At 38.1% G+C, this 20765-nt stretch overlaps 1 protein-coding gene across 1 annotated transcript in view; it reads left to right on the top strand.

Annotated features, from left to right (window-relative positions):
- LOC149215131 (inositol hexakisphosphate and diphosphoinositol-pentakisphosphate kinase VIP2-like) overlaps window positions 1–20765 on the top strand; it is a 280111-nt gene that overhangs the window by 46758 nt on the left and 212588 nt on the right. Inside the window, exon 5 of the mRNA XM_089392534.1 lies at window positions 13256–13330. Coding sequence (XP_089248660.1) covers window positions 13256–13330 — 75 coding nt within the window. The remainder of the gene's footprint in view (window positions 1–13255; window positions 13331–20765) is intronic.

The following is a 20765-nucleotide window of genomic DNA, read 5'->3' on the forward strand; positions in this document are numbered from 1 at the left end:
GATTAGTTTCTAATATGGGCTGTTGAATGTCAACAAGAAGATTATTTAAAGAGGCTTGAGGGTCATTTGGAAAGACACCGAGAGAGATCAAGAAGATCAAATTTCTCAGAGAGGGCAGCGTAGCAATTGCTAGAGGAGTAATTGAGGTGATCTTTTGCAGTGAGGGGCAGAGATAATATCCAGAAGAGGGAAGTTTTCTTGGGCCAGAGAAGGCAAAGAGGGCAGAACAACGTCTAGAGAGAGGCATACGCTAGCCCATGCAGAGCTGACGCAACGGCAGTGCAGGCCTTAGAGGGAGATTGAATTCTTGTTGAGGAAATCATGTTTCAGAAGCTGAGTGCCGGGGTGTGAGACTGGGAGGCAAAAATTCAGTATTTCCATCTAGCGGAGGGTCCGACAGAGGAGCAACATGATTCCTAGCAGGGTTGATGCAGATATTGCGTAAGGCTTACGCAGTTCTGTGCAGAGGCCACGTAGAGGGGACACAAAAGCTTCAGTCCAACGTGATCAAACTCAAATTCTTCCAGTGACAGGGCGAGAGCATCTCACTATTTGTTTTGTCCAATTTCTCTCTGTATCAGATTGCTAGTTGAGCATTGAAGGAATTGTACTCAGAATTCCTACTGCATAATAATAAAACCCTCAGAACTGCTGCACCGATTTTCCCGTATTGTGTTTTATGGGGACATTTGTCCAAAAATAATGGTGTCATTGTATTGTATTTTATTTCTTACTCAGTATCTTGTTTCCGCATTATATTTAATTAAGTGAAGGTTTCAGTGCATGTATTTTGATATTTGCCGTAGTAAACTACAAGTAATTTGTTTAAAGGAATTAACAAATAGGAGAAATATCATCAGTTGCTGCAGTAGTGATTTCGGTTTAGGAATTTTCACATGGTATTAGAGTTGTAGGTGAGACAAGAAGAGAAGTGCCAGAGAACCTAACACTGAGTAGAGATGGAGGTCGAATAGCTGCAGGAGGCAGCCGTTCGAATCCCAGAGGGATTGCGTAGTCCAAGCCAGGAGGGCTGAATTTTTTAGGAAAGTCTCTCTCTGAGTGAGTCGATAGAGAGGAAGGGTTTCCAGATCGAAATTTTGCCGTGCCAGAGGGAGTAGCGCAGAGCCTCATCGTTGAGGAAAGAGATGGTGGCATGTAGTTTCCTGGGCAAAAATCATTAGAAGAGAGAGAAGAAGCACTGTGAGGTAATTTTTCCTTAGAAGAATTCCTGCCAACAAGTTTGTTTTCTTATTGCCTGAGCAGCAACCGTAAGAAATAGAGAGGAGCAGTTCGACATTTTTGTGGCAGAGATGGCAACCAGTGGATTGAGAAATTAGGACAAGTTAGATGGGCCATCCAAATATGTGATCTAGAAGGCAGGGCTGTCATGCCTTCTAGATGAGCATTTTCTCAAGGTCTATGTCGGCAGTGTGGTGGCTGAGCCTGCTGATCCAGGTCAGCTGAAGAAGTACAAGGGAGAAATAGCAAACGCCAAAAGGATGATCCTTGATGGAGTAAAGAATCACGTGGTATGTCATATTGCTAGCAGAGGGACTGTTAAGGAGATGTGGGATTTGTTGGCAACGTTGTATCAAGGATCTTTTGAGCAACGAAAGATGTCCTTAGAGCATAGATTGAGATTTGCACAGATGCAGAAGGGGGAGCACATTGATACGTTCCTCACGAAGCTTCAGGAGACCCAAAACGATTTAGTAGTTGTGGGATCTACACCTTAAGGTTCCGAAATGGTGAGACTGGCCCTAAGCTCAGTCTCATAAGAGTGGCAAGTCTTTGTCCAGAGCATCTTGGGTAGGGCAACTTTTCCAGACTAGGATAGTATGTGGGCAACTCTCAAGCAGGAAGAGCTCAGGAGAGATCTAGTCAAATGCAAGCTTGACAGAAGCAGCAACAGTGGGTCGAAGCCCAAGGAGGAAGAGAATGCAGCCCTTGCATCCAAGGGGCAGCAGGAGCAGAGGAGGCGGAAGAAGGACGCCTCGAAGATCAAATGCTTAAGGTGCGGTGAAATGGGTCACTACGCAACACAGTCTCCTCTTAGGAAGAAGGACAAATATGAGAAGCATGATCCGAAGGTTGCACCTGCGAAGATCGAGGCGGAGGAGTTTGTGATGACAACCGAGATACCTCCAGGAAGTAGGTGGGTTGATTTAGAGCTGTAGTTCGAAAGAGCTACAGATGGGCAGGATCCTTGAGGAGCCCACCTCTCAGATCAATTCCTTGCTACGAGAGCCCAGATCAAAAGTAGCAGGATGGACCAGTATCATTTGATGCAGAGGAGTGTTGGAGCGATAGATGTAGTGGCTAGAATGACAAGTCTGGGCAGCGTAGTGCAGAGTTGCAGCAGTGTAGGGAGGCATAGTGTAGTAGCAGCATCAACACAGTGGCTTCAGAGGGATAGCGTAGGACTAGCAGCAGTCAGATCTTCAACATCGAGATGCATCTATGCTAAACACTTGTTTAGATTTTGGGATGTTTTGCAGTTGCAGTGCAGATGAAGTGTTAGCAGTGGCAGTGCTAGCAACAACACAGATGCAACACTTGAGAGGGAGCTGTAGTACGGATGCAGTATTGATAGTGGCAGGGTCAACAAAAGTACATTTGCAACAGCAATGCACTAGTTGGTGGACAACATGTTAGACATCAACAACACAGGAGGACGATGTTATGAAGTCAGAGTGATGCTTCAATGGGAGGCATTGCTAGAGCACATTCCTCGCTAAGAGGGAATGTTGCTTTCTGGTATCATCAGATGTGCTCTAAGCAGTGTGGTAGGAACTGTCCCCCCCCTTAAGGATCCAGAGGTGGAATTGCGTCCCGTATGGATCTGCCACCTATCCTTCGACGGAACCGCGGATTCGAAAATCAAGTCGGATGCACGGTTCTGCCATTTTTTGGCGATTCCTGGAAAATTGGATCCATGGTTCCGGCTACTCGATTTGCGGTTTCGGAAAGGATCGGGTGCGGATCTATGGAGGTTCAGGCGCGGATCACAAGTGAATCCGAGAGAAGGTGGACGATTCACACGGTTCTGCGGGGTTTTTTTTGTTTTTTGTTTTTTAATTTCGAATTGTTATATGAGGAACTATGCTTTCCGAATACTCCCAAGGTGCCCCTTGATGCTCCCTAGATGCTTCCTAATGGTAATGTTAAATTCTTAAAGTAAAAGTGACATTCTCCTTTATCTTTCACTTCCATCCTTCTACTTAAATTTTTAACATTACCATGAAATGACTCGGGATGTTTGAGATTGGTTCCAACCTCATCAGACTTCATATGGAGAAAATAGAATTTCATATCCCATTCAAAATTCAGCGGACTTAACAGTTTTCAGGGTCAATGGGATTGTGGCGTTTCATTGGATTATATCATGTATGAGGGCATGTGATTGACATTTAATCAAGAGCACCAAGCCCTATATGTACTCCAGTGTTGGTGTTGTTGATTGTTGAACTCCTTTGTCAAGGCCTTAGCAATTATGTACCCTTCACTCAAGTCAAAATCATTGATTAGGCATGTTAAGCTTTCTCTTCCATATTATAAGGCTTGGATTAAGCTGTTTGATTAAAATTAGGCAATGTTGACTAATATTCCTATAGAATTGAGGTAGAGGCGAAGGCTGGACAAGAGAAGAGGAATCTAGCTTCTAGATGGTTGATGCTGAAATAATTAATCATTAATGTCTAATGGATGCCATATCTCTCTTGATTTCTGTAAAAATATGCATGTTTTCATGTCTTCTACAACTAATTTGGTATTTTGGATGTTTTTTTTTAGTATAAATGCAAACAAATATAATATATATAGTAGACGTTTCCAATATGCTTAACTTCCTATATTTTTGTGAAATGACGCTTCCGCGTCGTCGCTTCCAAAAAACGTCCCGGATTTGTCCCCGCTTCATCCAACGTTGGCTCTAGGTCTCAAATTTTGCACGAAGGCTTGGGCACATGTATTCCAAAGAACCCAGAAAACGTTTTGGGAAATCCCACCCGGAGATAGTTTTATTAAAATAATTAATTATTTTTAATGGGTCCCTAAGTCTAAACTTAGGAAATTAAAATAATTAATGGGTATTTATTCTAACTATGGGTGTTACTTCTAGAAGGATCAAGCAAAAATGATCTTAGCCATTGATTAGCTTCTAATATGGGCCGTTGAATGTCAACGAGAAGATTATTTAAGGAGGCTTGAGGGTCATTTAGAAAAGACACCGAGAGAGATCAAGATGATCAAATTTCTCAAAGAGGGTAGCGTAGCAGTTGCTAGACGAGTGATCGAACTGATCATTTGTAGTGAAGGTAGAGATAGTATCTCGAAGAGGGAAGTTTTCCTGGGCCGGAGAGTACAAGGCAGAGAGGGAAGAACGACGTCCAGAGATAGGTAGATGCTGACCCATGTAGAGCTGATGTAATGGAAACGCAGGCCTTAGAGGGAGATCGAATTCCTGTTGAGGAAATCGAGTTTTAAAAGCCAGGAGTCAGGGTGTGAGATCGGGAGGTAGAAATTCAGAATTTCTAGCTAGTAGAGGGTCCGAAGGAGGAGCAGCGTGATTCCCAGCAGGGGTGACACAGAGACTGTGTGAGGCTTACGCAGTTCTGCGCAGAGGCCACGCAGAGGGGACGCAGAGGCTCTAGTCCAGCGTGATCAGACTCAGATTCTTCTAGTGATAGGGTGAGAGCATCTCACTATTTGTTTTGTCCAGTTTCTCTTTGTATCGTATTTCTTGTTGATCATCCAAGGAATTGTACTCAGAATTTCTATTGCATAATAATAAAACCCTCAGAACTGCTGCATCGGTTTTCCCGCATTGGATTTTTCTAGGGACATTTATCCAAAAATAATGGTGTCATTGTGTTGTATTTTCTTTCTTGCTCAGTTTCTTGTTTCCACATTATATTTAATTAAGTGAAGGCTGCAGCGTATGTTTTTCGATATTTGTTGTAGTAAACTACAAGTAATTTGGTTAAAGGAAATTAAGAAATAGGAGAAATATCATTAGTTGCTGCAGTAGAGATTCTGGTTTAGGAATTTTCACACGCTTGTCCTTGGCTTGGACCCTTTGATGCTAGGGCCACATTATCTTCTTCCTTCTCACATTTCTTGCCCTTAATGCTGCTTTCGTTGATGCTGCTCTTTAATAGAGCTCGCCTCAACTCCTCCTACTGTAGGTTTGACCACATCCTGTCCCATCTAGGCAATGTGTCTATATTAATTTTGAGTTAACATGTTCTTTGCTCAGGTGAGCTACTTCAATATTCCATGTTAGCCCATTCACTATTTCCATTAGCAAACACAAGAGTCATTATCATATTGACAGTAACTGAAGAAAGAACATATACAACAAATGCAAAAGACAAGCCAAGACAAGAGGACACAATAATATGGCTCAAGTCAGGGAAAAACCCCAAGATGGGGAAAACCCTTGATCAATTCTTCTTACTATCAATATAAAATGTTCAGCAAAGGTAGAGTACAATACTTTAAAGACAAAATAACTAGCCAACGAGCAGATCCTCTGTTACTGCCCTTAGATACATAACTGTCCCTAGGGGCTTGCTTGAGACCATAAAGGGATTTCTTAAGCTGACATACAAGGCTGGAGTCTGTTTGTATAAAGCCAGTAGGTTGTTCCATATAGATTTCTTCATGCAAGTCCCCATGCAAGAAGGCAGATTTAACATCCATCTGATGGACTTCCCATTTGAAAGAGGCAACAAGGGAAAGACCAAGACAGATATAGTTCATTTTGGCAACAGGGGAGAAGGTTTTAGTATAGTCAATGCCTTCAACTTGTGAAAAACCCTTAGCAACAAGACTTTATGTTTATCAACTTTTCCATTTGGTCCAAACTTGGTTCTGTAAACCCATTTGCATCTAACAAGTTCTCGTCCCTTTGGAAGAGGAACAAGATCCCATGTATCATTTGCCAATAATGAACGATATTCTTCATTCATAGCTGCGTCCCAATCTGGATGGCCTGAAGCTTCTGCGAAGGTGTCAGGATCATTATTCGCTGAAGCTTGAGCCAATAAAGAAGAGGTTGTATCGAACTGAGAATGTGTATGTCGCTGATCTGTAGGATCACTTGCAAGAGCACCTGCTGCATCCCGAGTAGCACAGACCCATTTTGGAAGCCGAGGAGTTGAAGGAGGATCCCGAGATGGTGGGTGAGGATTGTCATCCTCGCTGTCATCATTTGAAGCAGAAATATTTACAGAAGTAGAAGGGATAAAGAGAGGTGACACATCCACCAAACTAGGCTCGTAGGCCGATATATTTTCAACAAACTTTACATCTCTTCTAATGATAACATTTTTGGACTTAGGTGGAAGAAGTCTATATCCTTTGACATCTTCAGAATATCGAACAAAAATGCATTTTTCACTCTTAGTTTCTAAGGCTTTATGTTTCTCATCGGGAATATGGGCCCATGCTTCACTTCCAAAAACAAGAAAGTGACTTACATCTGCTTTAATTGAGCTCCATGCTTCTTCTGGAGTGATATTCTTTAAAACCTTATTAGGAGTGCGATTTACTATGTAATATGCATAGTTAATTGCTTCTACCCAAAAATTAAGACTAAGCCCTTTAGATTGAAGCATACAATTAGCCATTTCCTTTAAGGTGTGATTCTTCCTTTCAACTACACCATTTTGTTGGGGAGTATATGGAAGAGTATGTTGCAATTGAATTCCATGCTCAGTGCAAAAGTTGATGAATTTGTTGTTAACATATTCTCCGCCATTATCAGATTCTAGGTTAAGAATTTGATGTTCAGATTGTTTTTCAACAAAGGACTTAAAGGCCAAAAACATGTTAAAGACTTCACTCTTGACTTTTAAGAAGTATACCCAAGTGCGTCTGGAGAAATCATTAATGAAAGTTAAGAAATACTTGTAGCCAGAGAATGAAACAACTGGAAGTGGAACACATTAATCACTGTGCACAAGCTGTAAAGGAGCTGAGGCATGCCAAGAGGCACATTTTTCAAAACTATCTTGATGATTTTTCCGAGTACACATTTGGAACAAACACCATCTCTGCAAGATACCATAGGAAGACCTGCCACCATATTTTCCTTACATAGATTTTGAAGGGAGTGATAGTTTAAGTGACCAAATCGCTCATGCCAAAGTTTGCTCACTTCATCATTATGAGCAACAAATACCGAGGGAAGAGTTGATGACCGAAAGTTGTTAAACTTATACAACCTTGTAGAATCATCAGCAATGCCAGTAGCTAAAATCTGTCTAGGATCTCTTAGGTCCTTAATTACAACATCATGAGGTGAAAATTCAATGGTTTTACCTTCACCTGAATGAATTATCTGATATACAGATAGAAGGTTGCAGGATAAGGTAGGAACACATAATACATCATTAAATTGACCATTGTCTAGATGAATAGTTCCAATCCCTACAACACTAAGAGATTTATCATCACCAACATATATATTTTTGGTGTTACAATCATTTAAAGAAGAAAACATGGCTTTGTTTTTGGCCATGTGATAAGAAGCTCCAGAATCAATGAGCCACTTATGAGAATGAGAAGAAGAAGATACATTTAGTGCATAACCAGACCGAGATGCTTGACAACCACATGTAGAAAGTGCTATTCCCGAAGATGAAGTTGAAGTTGAAGAGTGCTCCAAATGGAGGTTATGATTTTTCATTGCTGCTTCCAAGGCTTCCATCTTTTAAAAGCATTTGGATTCTAAGTGGCCATCACGATTACAAAAGTTGCAATGTCTATGACTCTTCTTCCCTTTGTTTTTATTTCCCTTATCATTTTGTTGAATTGATTTTTCATTTTGAAATTGAAATTGCTTAGGACCATTCTTTTTAGGATGCTATTTCTTAGATTCTTTGAATTTGGTTGCTACTGGGCTGCTAAGGATTTTTTAGAAGAGTTTCCAATATTAAAAAGTCAAGATGTAAGAGTTTTTCTTGTTCTCTTATTAAAGAATCACAAAAGGCATCAAAAGAGGGGGACTTGTAGTCTTGTCCTTGAGAAATAAAGGCTTCTCTTGTAGAATGGAAGGTGGAAACAAACACAGAGTAGGTTGGTCCCAAATTAGTAAGAATGGAATAGATAAGGCTACCATCTTCTTTCTTAACCTTAACACCTTCCAAGAGAAGTCTAAGGGTCTTGAACTTGGACAAAAAATCTTCAATGGAAGAAAAATTATTGGGGTCCAACGTAAGCAATTCATTTTCGAGTTGATGGGCTCTAATTTCATTTTTAATTCCAAAAAATTTATTGAGCTGTTTCATTGCTTCATCAGGGGTATCAAGTTATGCGATATGGAATCTAAGGTATAGAGAAATAGACATCCCTATCAACCCATGTGCTTGATCTTGCCTATTTTCCCATTTGGCTTGCTTATCTTCATCTTTAGGTTTAGCCTCTAGGCTTGAGGCTATTCTATAAAGACCTTTACTTCTAAGTAAATCCTCAATGTAGGACAACCATTGGAAGTAGTTGGTGCTGTCAAGAATAACTTGGCATGGACTTTCCATTTTAACAGAAATTGAAGCTGTAGATGCTGAAACTAAGTGTTCCAATGGAAATATCTCGAAAAATTAAGCCGATTAAAAAAAACGGCTCTGAAAACGGCTTCCGGATGAAAAAGTTATGGCTTTTTGAAGAAAAGTTGTTGAAGATGCCGACGAAGTACGTGAATGTGCAGAAGTGAATGATAATGTTATATTTTAAAAATATTCCCCCGTTGCCCCCCCTCCCTTTTCAAACTTAATCTAATTAGCTCCCTTGATTTTTTTTTTTTTTTAATGTGACCCGCTTTTATAAATAAGTGAAAGTCACTTTTACAATGGTATTTTATGAGCTACCCACTAAATTGTAACTTAAATAAAAGATAAAGAGACTTTAGATTTTTAAGTGACTCACTTTTTATAATGGGTGAGAACACTTTTACATAAAGTAACTTTAAAACATAAGTTACATGTGCTTTTTGAAAAAGTAACTCAACAAAAAGAAAGATTTGAACCCAAGACCTCTATTCTCATAAAATAACTTTGGACCAAGTGAGCTAGTTTAAAAGGTTAGTAATTTTTGGAAAAGAAGAACATTTTTTTTTTTGGTGAATTTTCGAAGTCACTGAAGCTTTGGAGTGCATGCTTACTTGAGAAATCCCTTTTTGCCTACAAAACAAAAAAGCACACAACCCAAAACTGATATGCCAAAAAAAAACCTTACGGCTTGAAGTTATATTTCGCTGGAAACTAAATATTTTCCTCAATGTTTCTGATTTTCTGAGATCACACTAAGGCATGGCGGAAAAGAGCATACACATGAGAAAAATTCTTCCTTTCTGTTTCTGATTTGCCTTGATCGCACAAAGTCGCGGGGCAAAGAGCATATGAAGAAATGAAAAGTATAGATCTAGTAATAAAAAACAGAGAGATAAATAAACCAAAATGAACAGAGAGATAAATAACTAAAACTGCAAATAAAGATTGTATATCTCCAGATCTTAAAAATGATGTAGTTAGGGCTATCAAAAACCTTTTCGCATGAAACGAAAGGGGTTCCTCACTGGAACGGATGCTCCTAACACAATAGAGCAGTCCTCTAGGCACGAAAGCGGTCATAAACAATAGATCTAGGAAACGATAGTCGGATGCAGTTGTATCGACTTCAAATTTGGATCACCAATGATGCAGCCCTCAAATAACTCTGATACCATGTAGGACTTTATAGGGTAAGTTCCTCAGATAGAACACCAAATAACACTGCTCACAAACAGATCACAGATCAGTACACCAGTATTCTTGACGTGGTTAAAACCCTCAAAGAGGGAAACAGTCCATGGCCTGAGCCAACACGGCCACTTCAAACAATTTATTAATGTAAAAGAAAGAAAATTTACATAAGCATCTCTCATGAACAGTCACCTTACAAATGACCCTCTATGCTCTTTAAATAGAGATCATGGACTGATCGGGTGTTAAGCCACGGATCAAGTGTCGGTAATACCGAGGAGAGAATGAATCGTTGGATCACTTCATGTCTAGAACATATCACGACCATCAGATTTTAAGCTACAAAAAATACATACTAAAGAAACACACTTTACATAACTATACACTAGCCCAAGTTATACTTAACTATTTCCTGTGTTGGAATATCCTAACAAAGTAATTATCAACAAGAGAAAATCTTTCTCCCTTTCCGATTTTCCAACACTACTAGCCCTTGGAAGAATTTAAATTGCTCAAGAAAAAATATTATTTTTAATATGAAACCCACAACTACACAATAGTACAAGTCTACCTGGGCAAGGAAATTCAACTTCCTCAGCCACATATAAATAGACCACATGTCACATCACTTGGAGGCATCTCATCACTCATCCATTCATCTTCTATTGGTTCGACTACCTCTGAAAATTGCAAGTACGAGCATACACGTGCGAAGAGGGGAGAGAGAATTTGTTGATTGTGTTGACTTTCTATTTTGGGCCTTTGACTAATGTTAAATTTTGGGATTTTGTGCATAGTTTGACTTGGGATTTTGGATTCTGCTTTTGAGGCCAAATTCAGGAGAGAGAAGGCTGAGATTTTTTGGGCACTTTGATTTTTGTTGACTGCATATCTAAGGCAGGCTTGACGGTAGGTTGACTTGGTGCATTGATCAGATTTGAAGTCAGTTTTTATGACTGCTTTGATTGAGTTTGAATAAGTGAAGAAGGACGAATTCTTTGCAACTTCGACTGAACCTTTTGAAGCACATTTGATCATTGATTGGTTAGGGCTGCTGCTACTGTTGTTGACTTTAACTAGAATTTGAAGATTTGACTTTTTGGCTCATCTTTGATTGGATATTGGATTGGTGTTTGGTATAGTCAAAGCTTTGAGCTTTGACTCATTTGTGATGTACTTGGATGTTGTATCTCTCTGCTGAACATTTGAGGACAATCTACTAGAAGAAGAATTTGGAAAGGGTTTTCACCCTTGTGGGGTTTTTCCTTGGTCTTGACCAAATTGTTGTGTCTCTATTGTTCTTGGCTATCTTCTATCGTGCATTTGATTTATTGTTCTATCTACAATTGCTTATTGTTGTTGGAATACTGAATTTATTGGATAAAGTGATTGCTAATTAGAGAAGAATTGTAATAAGGGATTGTGTCGAACATAGAACTTTGGAAAATTAACATGGAAGGATGTCTTAGTTGATGTCTACTTTTAGTGGACATATCTGATAATTAGTTGCTTTTAATGCTCAATGCGCATGTAGGAGGTTATGGTGAGAATCTCTCTAATTGGTTGAGTAACTTGGCACTAAGTTATTCTCATTTATTTACTTATATCAATATGTGACAATAAAATAAACAATAAATATAAATGAGAAAGAATTCCACAGAACAAATTAAATTTCAAACAATAAAGAAATCAGAGAAAAAAGAAAGAACAAAAAGAACTAATTTAAATTCAAAAATTGAATAAAAGAATTGAGAATGAAGCTTGATGGGTCTTGGAACCTCTAAGCAGGTAGCTATACTTAATCAATTTCCTACAGTGGTAGTCCTCAAAGACTTGATATAGGGTATCGAAAGGTGAATGAGTGAAGAGATTATTCCGAGAAGAGTTGAGCAACAAAGATTGTAGACACAACCATATTCATGTTGCAATGTGGTAAACATGCACGACTTCTCTTGTGAAGAGCTCACTATCAACATAGACAAGTCATTAATAGAATTCTCAAGCCTTCAAACATGTATGTGCAAAGAAAATAAGGAGATTGGCATATATCTATTCACCAAATGTTTTGGCTTTGGACTGTTTCATCCATATACTGTGTTAGCACCTAAGAATATCTTCATTGGAAAGACCCAAAGGTGTCTGGATAACTTAATGGAAAGTGTCAATTTCACCCCACACATTCCCTCTTGCTTCGGGATAGTAGTTTGCGAACCTTAGGGGTATCTTAAGTGATTGAAGCCTTCAACTACATACTTTGTGGGGTATGCAACACCTCAAATTACAAACAATTAATTCGACTATTGTTATTGAAAGGGCTCCTTAAACATTCTGGTCCATATTAATTGTATGTGTTATGTGACACCCTTGACAATTTTAAAGGAAATCCATAGAGTTATCTTTCAAAAATGAAAATGTTACATCACTAAGTTTAGCATATAACGTTTGTTACACTTGCTTGTGCATACAAATTATTACTTGGGATGTATTTGTCTTTGATAATTTGTTATCAAGATTGGGTTGCTTAGACATTTACCTTTTGATTTTTATAAAGCCACCCTCTTTTATTTATCAACATGTAGCATACTCTTCTATCTTGTTTACATAGATTGTACACTCTTGAGTTATGTTTTTGACATTCAGTGAATGCTGATTGAGTGACACTAGTTGCTAGTAGTCAATAATTCTTCTATCTTCCAATTTATGGAATAAAGTGACAAGACTAATTAAGCTAGATTTTATCGAGGGTATTTTCTACCTTCATCAAGATTACTTTGAATTCTTCTATCTTCCAATTTATGGAATAAAGTGACAAGACTAATTAGCTATATTTAATAGAGGTTCTTTTATACTTTCATCAGCGTTACTTTAAATTGATTGTGGGTGCTTAAATAAATATATTGGAAAATCATATTTCGATTTGTCAAAAAACACTTCATTTTGTTATTTAAGTAGGAATTGTGAAATGAGTCTTATAAATCATTTTCCTATTTCCTCACAAGAGCAAATCAACTATTATATCTCTTTTCTACCTTAAGTGAATCTCATGATTAGAATGATAGAATCTTTGGGAAGTTGATTGAGTGACCCTTTGATAGAATGCGGTTTAAATCATTAGAACATTAATTTTTTTGAATCTTTATAGGAAAAACAAACTATTAGTTGGTAGGATCTAGATGTGGAGAAAACATGTTCTTTGTTACATAAAATGTATCAAAGAAGAGCGTTCCACAACCCATTGTTTATCATCTTTATTTTCAAACATGTTACTTTTCCATGTCTGTAGCCAAGGTTTTCATTTTGGTATTATGCTGAATCTTTATTTCCATAACTCTTGTCACATATGCTTAAGTTTATCCACTTATTACAACTCTATTGTTTCTATGGATGCAATACTCTGTTATTTAATGATCTTTCGATGACATGTGCTTTTCCTAGAGTATTATTTTCTTTATATATTGAAATTGTAATCTTATTTTTCCTAGAAATCTAAATGAACAATTTTGATTTCATAGGTGAGGTATCCAGTTCTATTGACACCGACAGAAAAGCAAATGGCAAGAGAAGTTTGCATAGGCTTTGGTCAAGCGGTATGATTCTATTCTTTTATGTATATAAAATTGACATATGCCTTTTCATATGTGTGAACACATGGTGTCTCCATCTTTTATCTATGTATATGTGCTTTTGCTTGTCAATCTTTTGCTCTAATTTGTGTATGCAATTTATTTTTCTTTAAGAGAAAGGCATTTTTATTCATTTTTCTAGGTGATTGTTATCATTTCCTACACATTTATGCTACTTCTAGTATTTCAGGTATAAGTTTGGGGCCTTCCATGAAGATATATGTGTTTAATTTCGAAGATGATCCATAAATTGCTGTGGATATTCCACTAGATAGTTTGTCACAACCATCTAATAGAAATAGATTGAAATCTATACCATGATGGTTAATTTTCTTAGATTCCATATTTTATTAATCGCTGTTTTTGGCTGATTTATGTAATATATAAAAATGTGGAAATAGAGAACAATAAAATAAAATCATACACCAACCACAATGAACAAAAGATATGCTCTAGGAAACCCTTACAGGAGAAAACCTAGCTGGAACGTGAAATTGCTCTGCTCTCTTTTGTCTAGAAAGGAAATGATGTGAGGAGAAGGCACTCTCTATGGAGTCGCCTTATAGTTGTGGTCTAATAGGCATTATAAGACACTAACTCCCTCTGTTATGCTCTCTCAATCCCACTCCCAACTTTACTGCTTTATTCTGGAACATGTTAGAATCAAAATGAATGGAATCTCTTTTCCTCATAGTGGCCTAGTTATAAGATATCCTGATAGCCAATTAGGGATCAAGTTTGATTCCTTCAATGCTCAACTAGAGTTACAACTTTGACCCTTCTAGAGTCTTCTTCAAAGCCCCCATGTGGCTAGAACCTTTTGCAAGAGTAATGGGGATTGGCATGACATTCTCCCAAACCATGATGGTCAAACATGGTGGGTCAGCTTACGGGTGGCGTAATTTTTGCATACAAACTCCAATTAATCCCATTCTTGTATCGTGGAAAGGTCCCTAAGTGTAGAATAACATCACAGGGTCCCATGTTCCCATTTTCGGAGGCTTTTGGTCCCTAAAAGCTTTTACTAAATCAGGTGAGGAAAATATTCCCCTATCTACCTGGAGTACCATTTAGCCTTGCCTGGTAGTTTTCCTTTCAACCTAATCTTCCAAATGCTATTCTGACCCTGTCTTGTAGTTTTAGACCTTTACTATAAAACAGTATCCTCTGTCAACTTTGCCTGGGCATTTGGATCTAAGTCCTATATGAAAGGTAGGACTTAATCCTCTTCCTATCCAAACATGGAAGGCTCATAGAGTTTGGGATTCTCTACATTCACTATTAAGTAAATGCACATATATGGGGATAGACTAAGTCTGTAGGCATTATCTCCCACCTTTTCTAGTATCTTGAAAGGAGCATGTTGCAGAGCTTTGATTTTCTTACCAGGACCCTTTAGCTTTCCTTGTTCAACTATAACCATGCTCCGTCTCCCACTCTGAGTGACCTCTTTGTCTTGTGTTGATCATGCCTGGCCTTGTGCTTTTCTTGTGACTGCTTCAGTCTCTTCTATACTTGCAAATGGATTTGCCTGTGTTTCTCAACAATTTTTTATACCTTTAAAGCATCCCCTATGAGATCCTATGTCACTCCTTTGTTGCCCATATACACCATCCAAAGGTGAAGGTGGCAAATATCCAATACAAATTTCAAATGGGGGCTTCCCAGTAAAAGTGTGGACTCCCCTATTATTGTTGAGTATGTTGTCATTGATGTCAAAGCGGGTGCAGGTGCAAGTGCAATAGGTGCAGGCACGTGGAGGATGTAGAGTGAGTGAATATATCAATATTGATGTCAAGGTTAGTTGGAGGTCATTGATGTGATGATGTCCACAAGATAATATAGCTTGTTGATGCAGTGATGAAACCTTAGCTCTAGGGTTTGGCTTCCTTGGAGGATGAGCACACCCCACATTTGTTTAAGTTTTGAGGTAGTAGATTAGTGAGTTTGCCTTGGAGACCATCATCATTGGATCCTCTTCACCACATTGATTATGACTGTATGTGGAGCGTCTCAGAGGCTTCACAATTTGAGATATATGCTTAGTCAAAGTTGCAATCCACATTTCATGGTCTAAATCCCCAAGCGATGCTGATGTGGCATCGTATGGCAATGTTTTGTTGAAGAGGTTAGCATTAAATGATTGGTTCCATAAGAAAACTCATCAACCATGGTCCAATATCTTAAAGGAAAAAATAAATGTAAATATTGTGTGGTCCAAAATTGTAGAGGGAAATTTAAATTTAAATTTTATTACTATTCAAAATGAGGGAAAAACAAATTTCAAATAAAATTTTAATTTCCCTCCTCATTGGTCAACTCGGTTGCCTCTTCAAAGGTCTCTTGACCCCTATAAAAACTCTATAAATGCTAACCTCTTCAACAAAACATGGCCACATGATGCCACATCATCTAGTTGTTGCCACATCAAAATATCTTGGGGATTCAGACCACGAAATGGGGCTTGCAACTTTGACTAAACTTGTCTCCCAAACCATGAAGCCACTCGAGATGCTCCACTTATTGCCGAAATCAATATGACAAAGAGGATCCAATGATGATGGCCTCTAAGGCAAACTCACTGATCTGATGCCTCAAAAACCTAAACAAATGCGACATGTGCTCATCCTCCAAGGAAGCCAAACCCTACAACTAGGGTTTCATCATCACATCAATGACCCCCGACTAACCTTGACATCAATGACGATATCTGTACTCACTCTACATCCTACACCTACTGCGCCTACACCCGCTTTGACATCAATGACAACATACTCAACAATATCCCCCTTTGTCATTGATGTCAACACACCGGTCATCTCCTGCAGCATAAGCTTCACTTGACTTCATGCTTCTCCTCTTTGATTGCTTCGGAGTGTTTTTCTTGCTTTGACATCAGTGGAAAAGGGTGATTGAGATGTCCTTGACGATAACTTCATTTGATATGTCTCCCCCTCACAATATGCTTTCTTGCTGCACCATCTCTACAGGCTCCCCCTAGCAACATGCTTTCCTGCTGCACCATCTCTATAGGCTCCCCCTAGCAACATGCTTTCCTGCTGCATCATCTCTTCCATTACATGGGCTCCCCCTGACGATGTGCTCTCCTACAAGCTCCCCTTGTCTCTGTGCTTCTTCCAATTGTATGAGAATTAATTGTGAAACTTGTTTTTTTCTGCTAGACCCTGGTGGTCTTGTCTTCTTGCCTAGTGAAAGTGTTGAGAAATCTAGGGGCAACTAGATTAGGTGATTTCTTACTTTGATAACTGCTTGTGATGTATTTTAACTTAGTTTGATTAGCTTCTTCTTTCTCTTGATTACTATTATGTTCTTATCATCAAATAACTACCAAACTATGAAGATCAATTAGACAAAAGGAAACAAAATGTAGGCTACAAGCCAGGGCCAAAACCTCTCGTCTTGAGAGGAAAACCCACAAGAATTCTTCTCTTCGTATAGAGATTTCAGATGAATAATTCCAAGACCTAAGACCCTTGTTACAATCTCCTCCAAGACCAAGTCAAACTTCTCCTTCTTGATGAATTTTTCCTTCTAGCGACTTTGACCTAGCAGCTTCAAACAATTTTGACCCAACAACTTCCAGCAACTTCCAATGACTTCGACCCCCAACAACTTTCAGTAACTTCGACCTTCCAACAATTTTGTCCTAGCAGCAACTTTGACTTCCCAACAACTTCGACTTCCCCAACAACTTCTTCTGCAACTTTGATTTCCCCAACACTTACTTCTGTAACTTCGGCTTCCCTAGCAACTTTTGTAATTTTGGTTCAGCAGCTACTTTAGAAACCCTAACATGAGAGAGAGAGAGGTCCATTTTTTAGCTTCTTTTTTGAGGAGGTCGAACTTGCTTTCTTGCTTATTGAATGTCTCTTCGAATGAAGTCAAGGTTCCCTTATATATAGGCTTCTTAGGAGGTCGAATTGCTGCCAATGAGGTCGACTTGATCCTTTTTGTAGGTTGACTTGTTTGACAAGGTCTTGGAGGGTCTTTATGACACTTTTGATTATACAAAAAAATTCTTTACAAGATGCATCATTCCCAAAGGGGTCTGACATGTATGAGAATGACCTTGTGACTTGTTGACTCAATGGCAAGCCCTAGAAGCGCTCAATGGGTGCTTGACCTATAAATAAATTTATCTTGAGCATGAAACCCATGCATCAAGAATGACAATATTAAATTTCTTTTTTTCTTAATATCAAATATATAAAAGCATGATTACAATAGACATTATGAAGACCGAACCTAGTTACACATTTCAACATCCTCTTAACTAGGGAGATATTCATAATACATACACGGTACTTGGACATTCTCATAAGAGGAGTCAGATTGGTAAGCCATCTTAGAAGCTATTATTTCAGCTTATCTATTTGCATCTCATCATACCAACCAACATTGTCACATAACAAAGCCTTGACTAACAACTCTATCTCTCCACAAGATCAGATTACAACGCTGGCGAGACAATGACTGGTAAACACCATCATCATTGTCTCTTAAGGCACATACCCCACTTAGATGTTCACAAGGTATGTCCTTTTTAGGATTATTCTTGTCTTGGAATAAAACATCCTCAAGGAATTTCAGATGCTTAAACAATCCTCTGTTCTTTTTTCAAATCATGAAGACAAGAATGGTGTCTAACACTTCCTCTTAACTAGGGAAGATATACTCATTCCTATAAAAGGGATACTCACGCTCCCTTTTAACAAGGGACTTGCCCAAGCTCCCTCTCAACTAGGGACTTGTTTCCAACAATAACTCTCTGCTCTTTGGTGGAGATCATGGTACTATAAACTGCTAGTAGGGTTCCTCTTTCTGCAACATGTCATAAACTTCATCTTCTTCATTATGGAGCCTTCTTCATCATAACTTGTTCGTAGTGCATCGACCATCTTCTACATCACTTTCTTTTCAATGAGACAATGTTGAACCAATAGTCATGTTATCCTTCTCTTCATAGGAAGGTGGTCTTCTACGTCTTGCTATCATTCATAGAACTAACTCTTCCAAGTCATGTTTCTTTTAGGATATTCCATCCAATCTCATGAGTACTAGTTGTAGGTGACTTCTATAACCCTCTTTCGATAGACCTATTTTAACCCAACCAGATATTTTCAAAAATCAAAATGAACATCAAATCAAAGTTACCTTTTTATGATGGCCTTTTGTCATGACATCAACTTCTTGCAACATCAACATCCTGCACATGTATGAATCCATCTCCAAGACATTCATTACCAAAATTCTTCTTTTGCAGTATTCATATTAGGGTCTTCATACTTTTTTCTTCCATGGAGATGTCGTAGCTAATTCTTCTAGTTATTGGATATCGATTACTTACCTTACATGACAATAGTTGCATCTTTCACGAACTCTTCTTCCTTTCTTCACATATTGCTTTCCTCAGGATCTTCTTTACATGGTTCTTTCAACATAGGAACCATGATTGTCAACCACCTCATATTCCATATGAGGTCATATTATGTTGATTTCATCTTATCAATATGTAGAAGAGTTCAAGGCACATTGCCTACATGCCTTCATGTATCACTCTAATGGAAGAGATCCTTCTTCGATCATGCTCATGAGATAGAGCATTCAACCATGTTATCTGCAACTATATGATGACATGACTTTATCTATTAAATATATACATACCTTTTCCTTCTTTTGGTCATCTAGACTTCCTTCTAGCAGCTTCCTTTTCTTGCTTGAAGATGAAATTACTTCAACTAACTTGACATGCTACACATCTTGGTCATCATACCTTACCAGTGCATCCCACACAAGGTGGAATGTGGACTATATGCGAGGCACTTGCTTCTTCTAAGTAGAGGTGAACCTTCTTAATGAAGATTCCAATGGAGGATCTTGATGATCCTTATTTTGCAAATGCTCCTTCCTAATGATGATGTATGTGCTGAGAAATCTAGGGCATCATATATTTCAGTTTATTTAGCTTGATTTCTCTTATACTATGACATTATCTTGTGAAATTTATTTATTAGATCTTCTTTCAAATTGTTTTGTTCTTATCATCAAGACTAATGTCAATCAACTAAGATCACAAACAAAAGTGAACACAATATATAGGCACTCAGCCAGGGAAAAACGCCTAAGAAGGGGAAAACCAAGTCAAACTCTTCCACTAACAGTTTTAGATCAGATTGAGACAACAAAGACCAAGACATATTCTCTCTTTTACTCCAACAAGTCAGCCCTTGATAAAATCATTGAAGCCAACAAAATTTTGGTTCCTTCATTATGCAACTTCTGCAATTCGTCCTTCATCTTCGACCCCTGCAATTAGCTTCAAATTCACACGTGTGGCATAAAGAATTTCGTTCAGACCTTTACTTTGATCTTTTCCTTGAAACGTTTCACCCTTTTTTCTTCATCTTCGCATCCCTCTTTCTTAATTCTTCAATTATAGAATGAATGTGTATCTTCTTCCTTCTTATAGGTCGAATGCAAGAGTGTATATATATAGTTTTTTCAAGCTAGCCGAATGTCTTCATGAAGCTGACTTGTTCTCTCATTGGGGTAGACAACTTAGGAAGATCAACAACTTCATTCTTACAGGTTCTTTATCATAAAATTGGAGAAAAATTTCAACTTTTCAAAGCTTCATTTCTTAATCAATCTTACAACTTCCTTCATTCATCATGCTTATCATTATTCTCAAGTCATCTTCAACTATGAACATCTTCAACATCTTGAAGATTATGTACATGCAAATCTTCAACAACAAGTACAACCAAATACAAATATACAGAAGCATGATCTCAACTATATCAAAATCATGTCATTACAATGGAAGCATCAAAACGATCAAGCTTTAGACATCAAATACCTAAACCAAGTTAAGTTCATAGTCAACAAGGGTTACATCTTTTATATTCTAGACTTCAACAACTTTGCTAGGGTTTTCTCACAAACCCTAAATTCCATCAACGAGACTTTTAAAGTTTTAAATATCAGCAATTAGTAATCCAATCATAGCAAAAGCATTTTACATCTAGGGTCTTAATATTATGCCTTGTAATTTCATATCAAACTCTATTAGGGTTTTTGTCACAGACTTTAGATTCCATTAATCATGAATATCAACAATCAAGTTAGCATACTAGAATTTCATATCTAGGGTCTCATTAATATTACCTTGTATTAATCATTTACTAGGGTTTTTATCGTAAACCCTAGATACAAACAACAAACTCCAAAAATAGATATACAACAATTTTGAACAAGCTATGGTTTCAATTATGCGGAAGCTCATCCACCACGGGTTTCATTCCTAGGACCTTATACTAAATTAATACAAGGGTTTGTTTATAAACCCTATTTTACCAAACCCTAAGAATCTAGGGTT

The sequence above is a fragment of the Pinus tabuliformis genome, chromosome 1_1, assembly GCF_031772625.1.
Source record: "Pinus tabuliformis cultivar Carrire ecotype Pingquan chromosome 1_1, CPIR1, whole genome shotgun sequence".
Taxonomy (NCBI): domain Eukaryota; kingdom Viridiplantae; phylum Streptophyta; class Pinopsida; order Pinales; family Pinaceae; genus Pinus; species Pinus tabuliformis.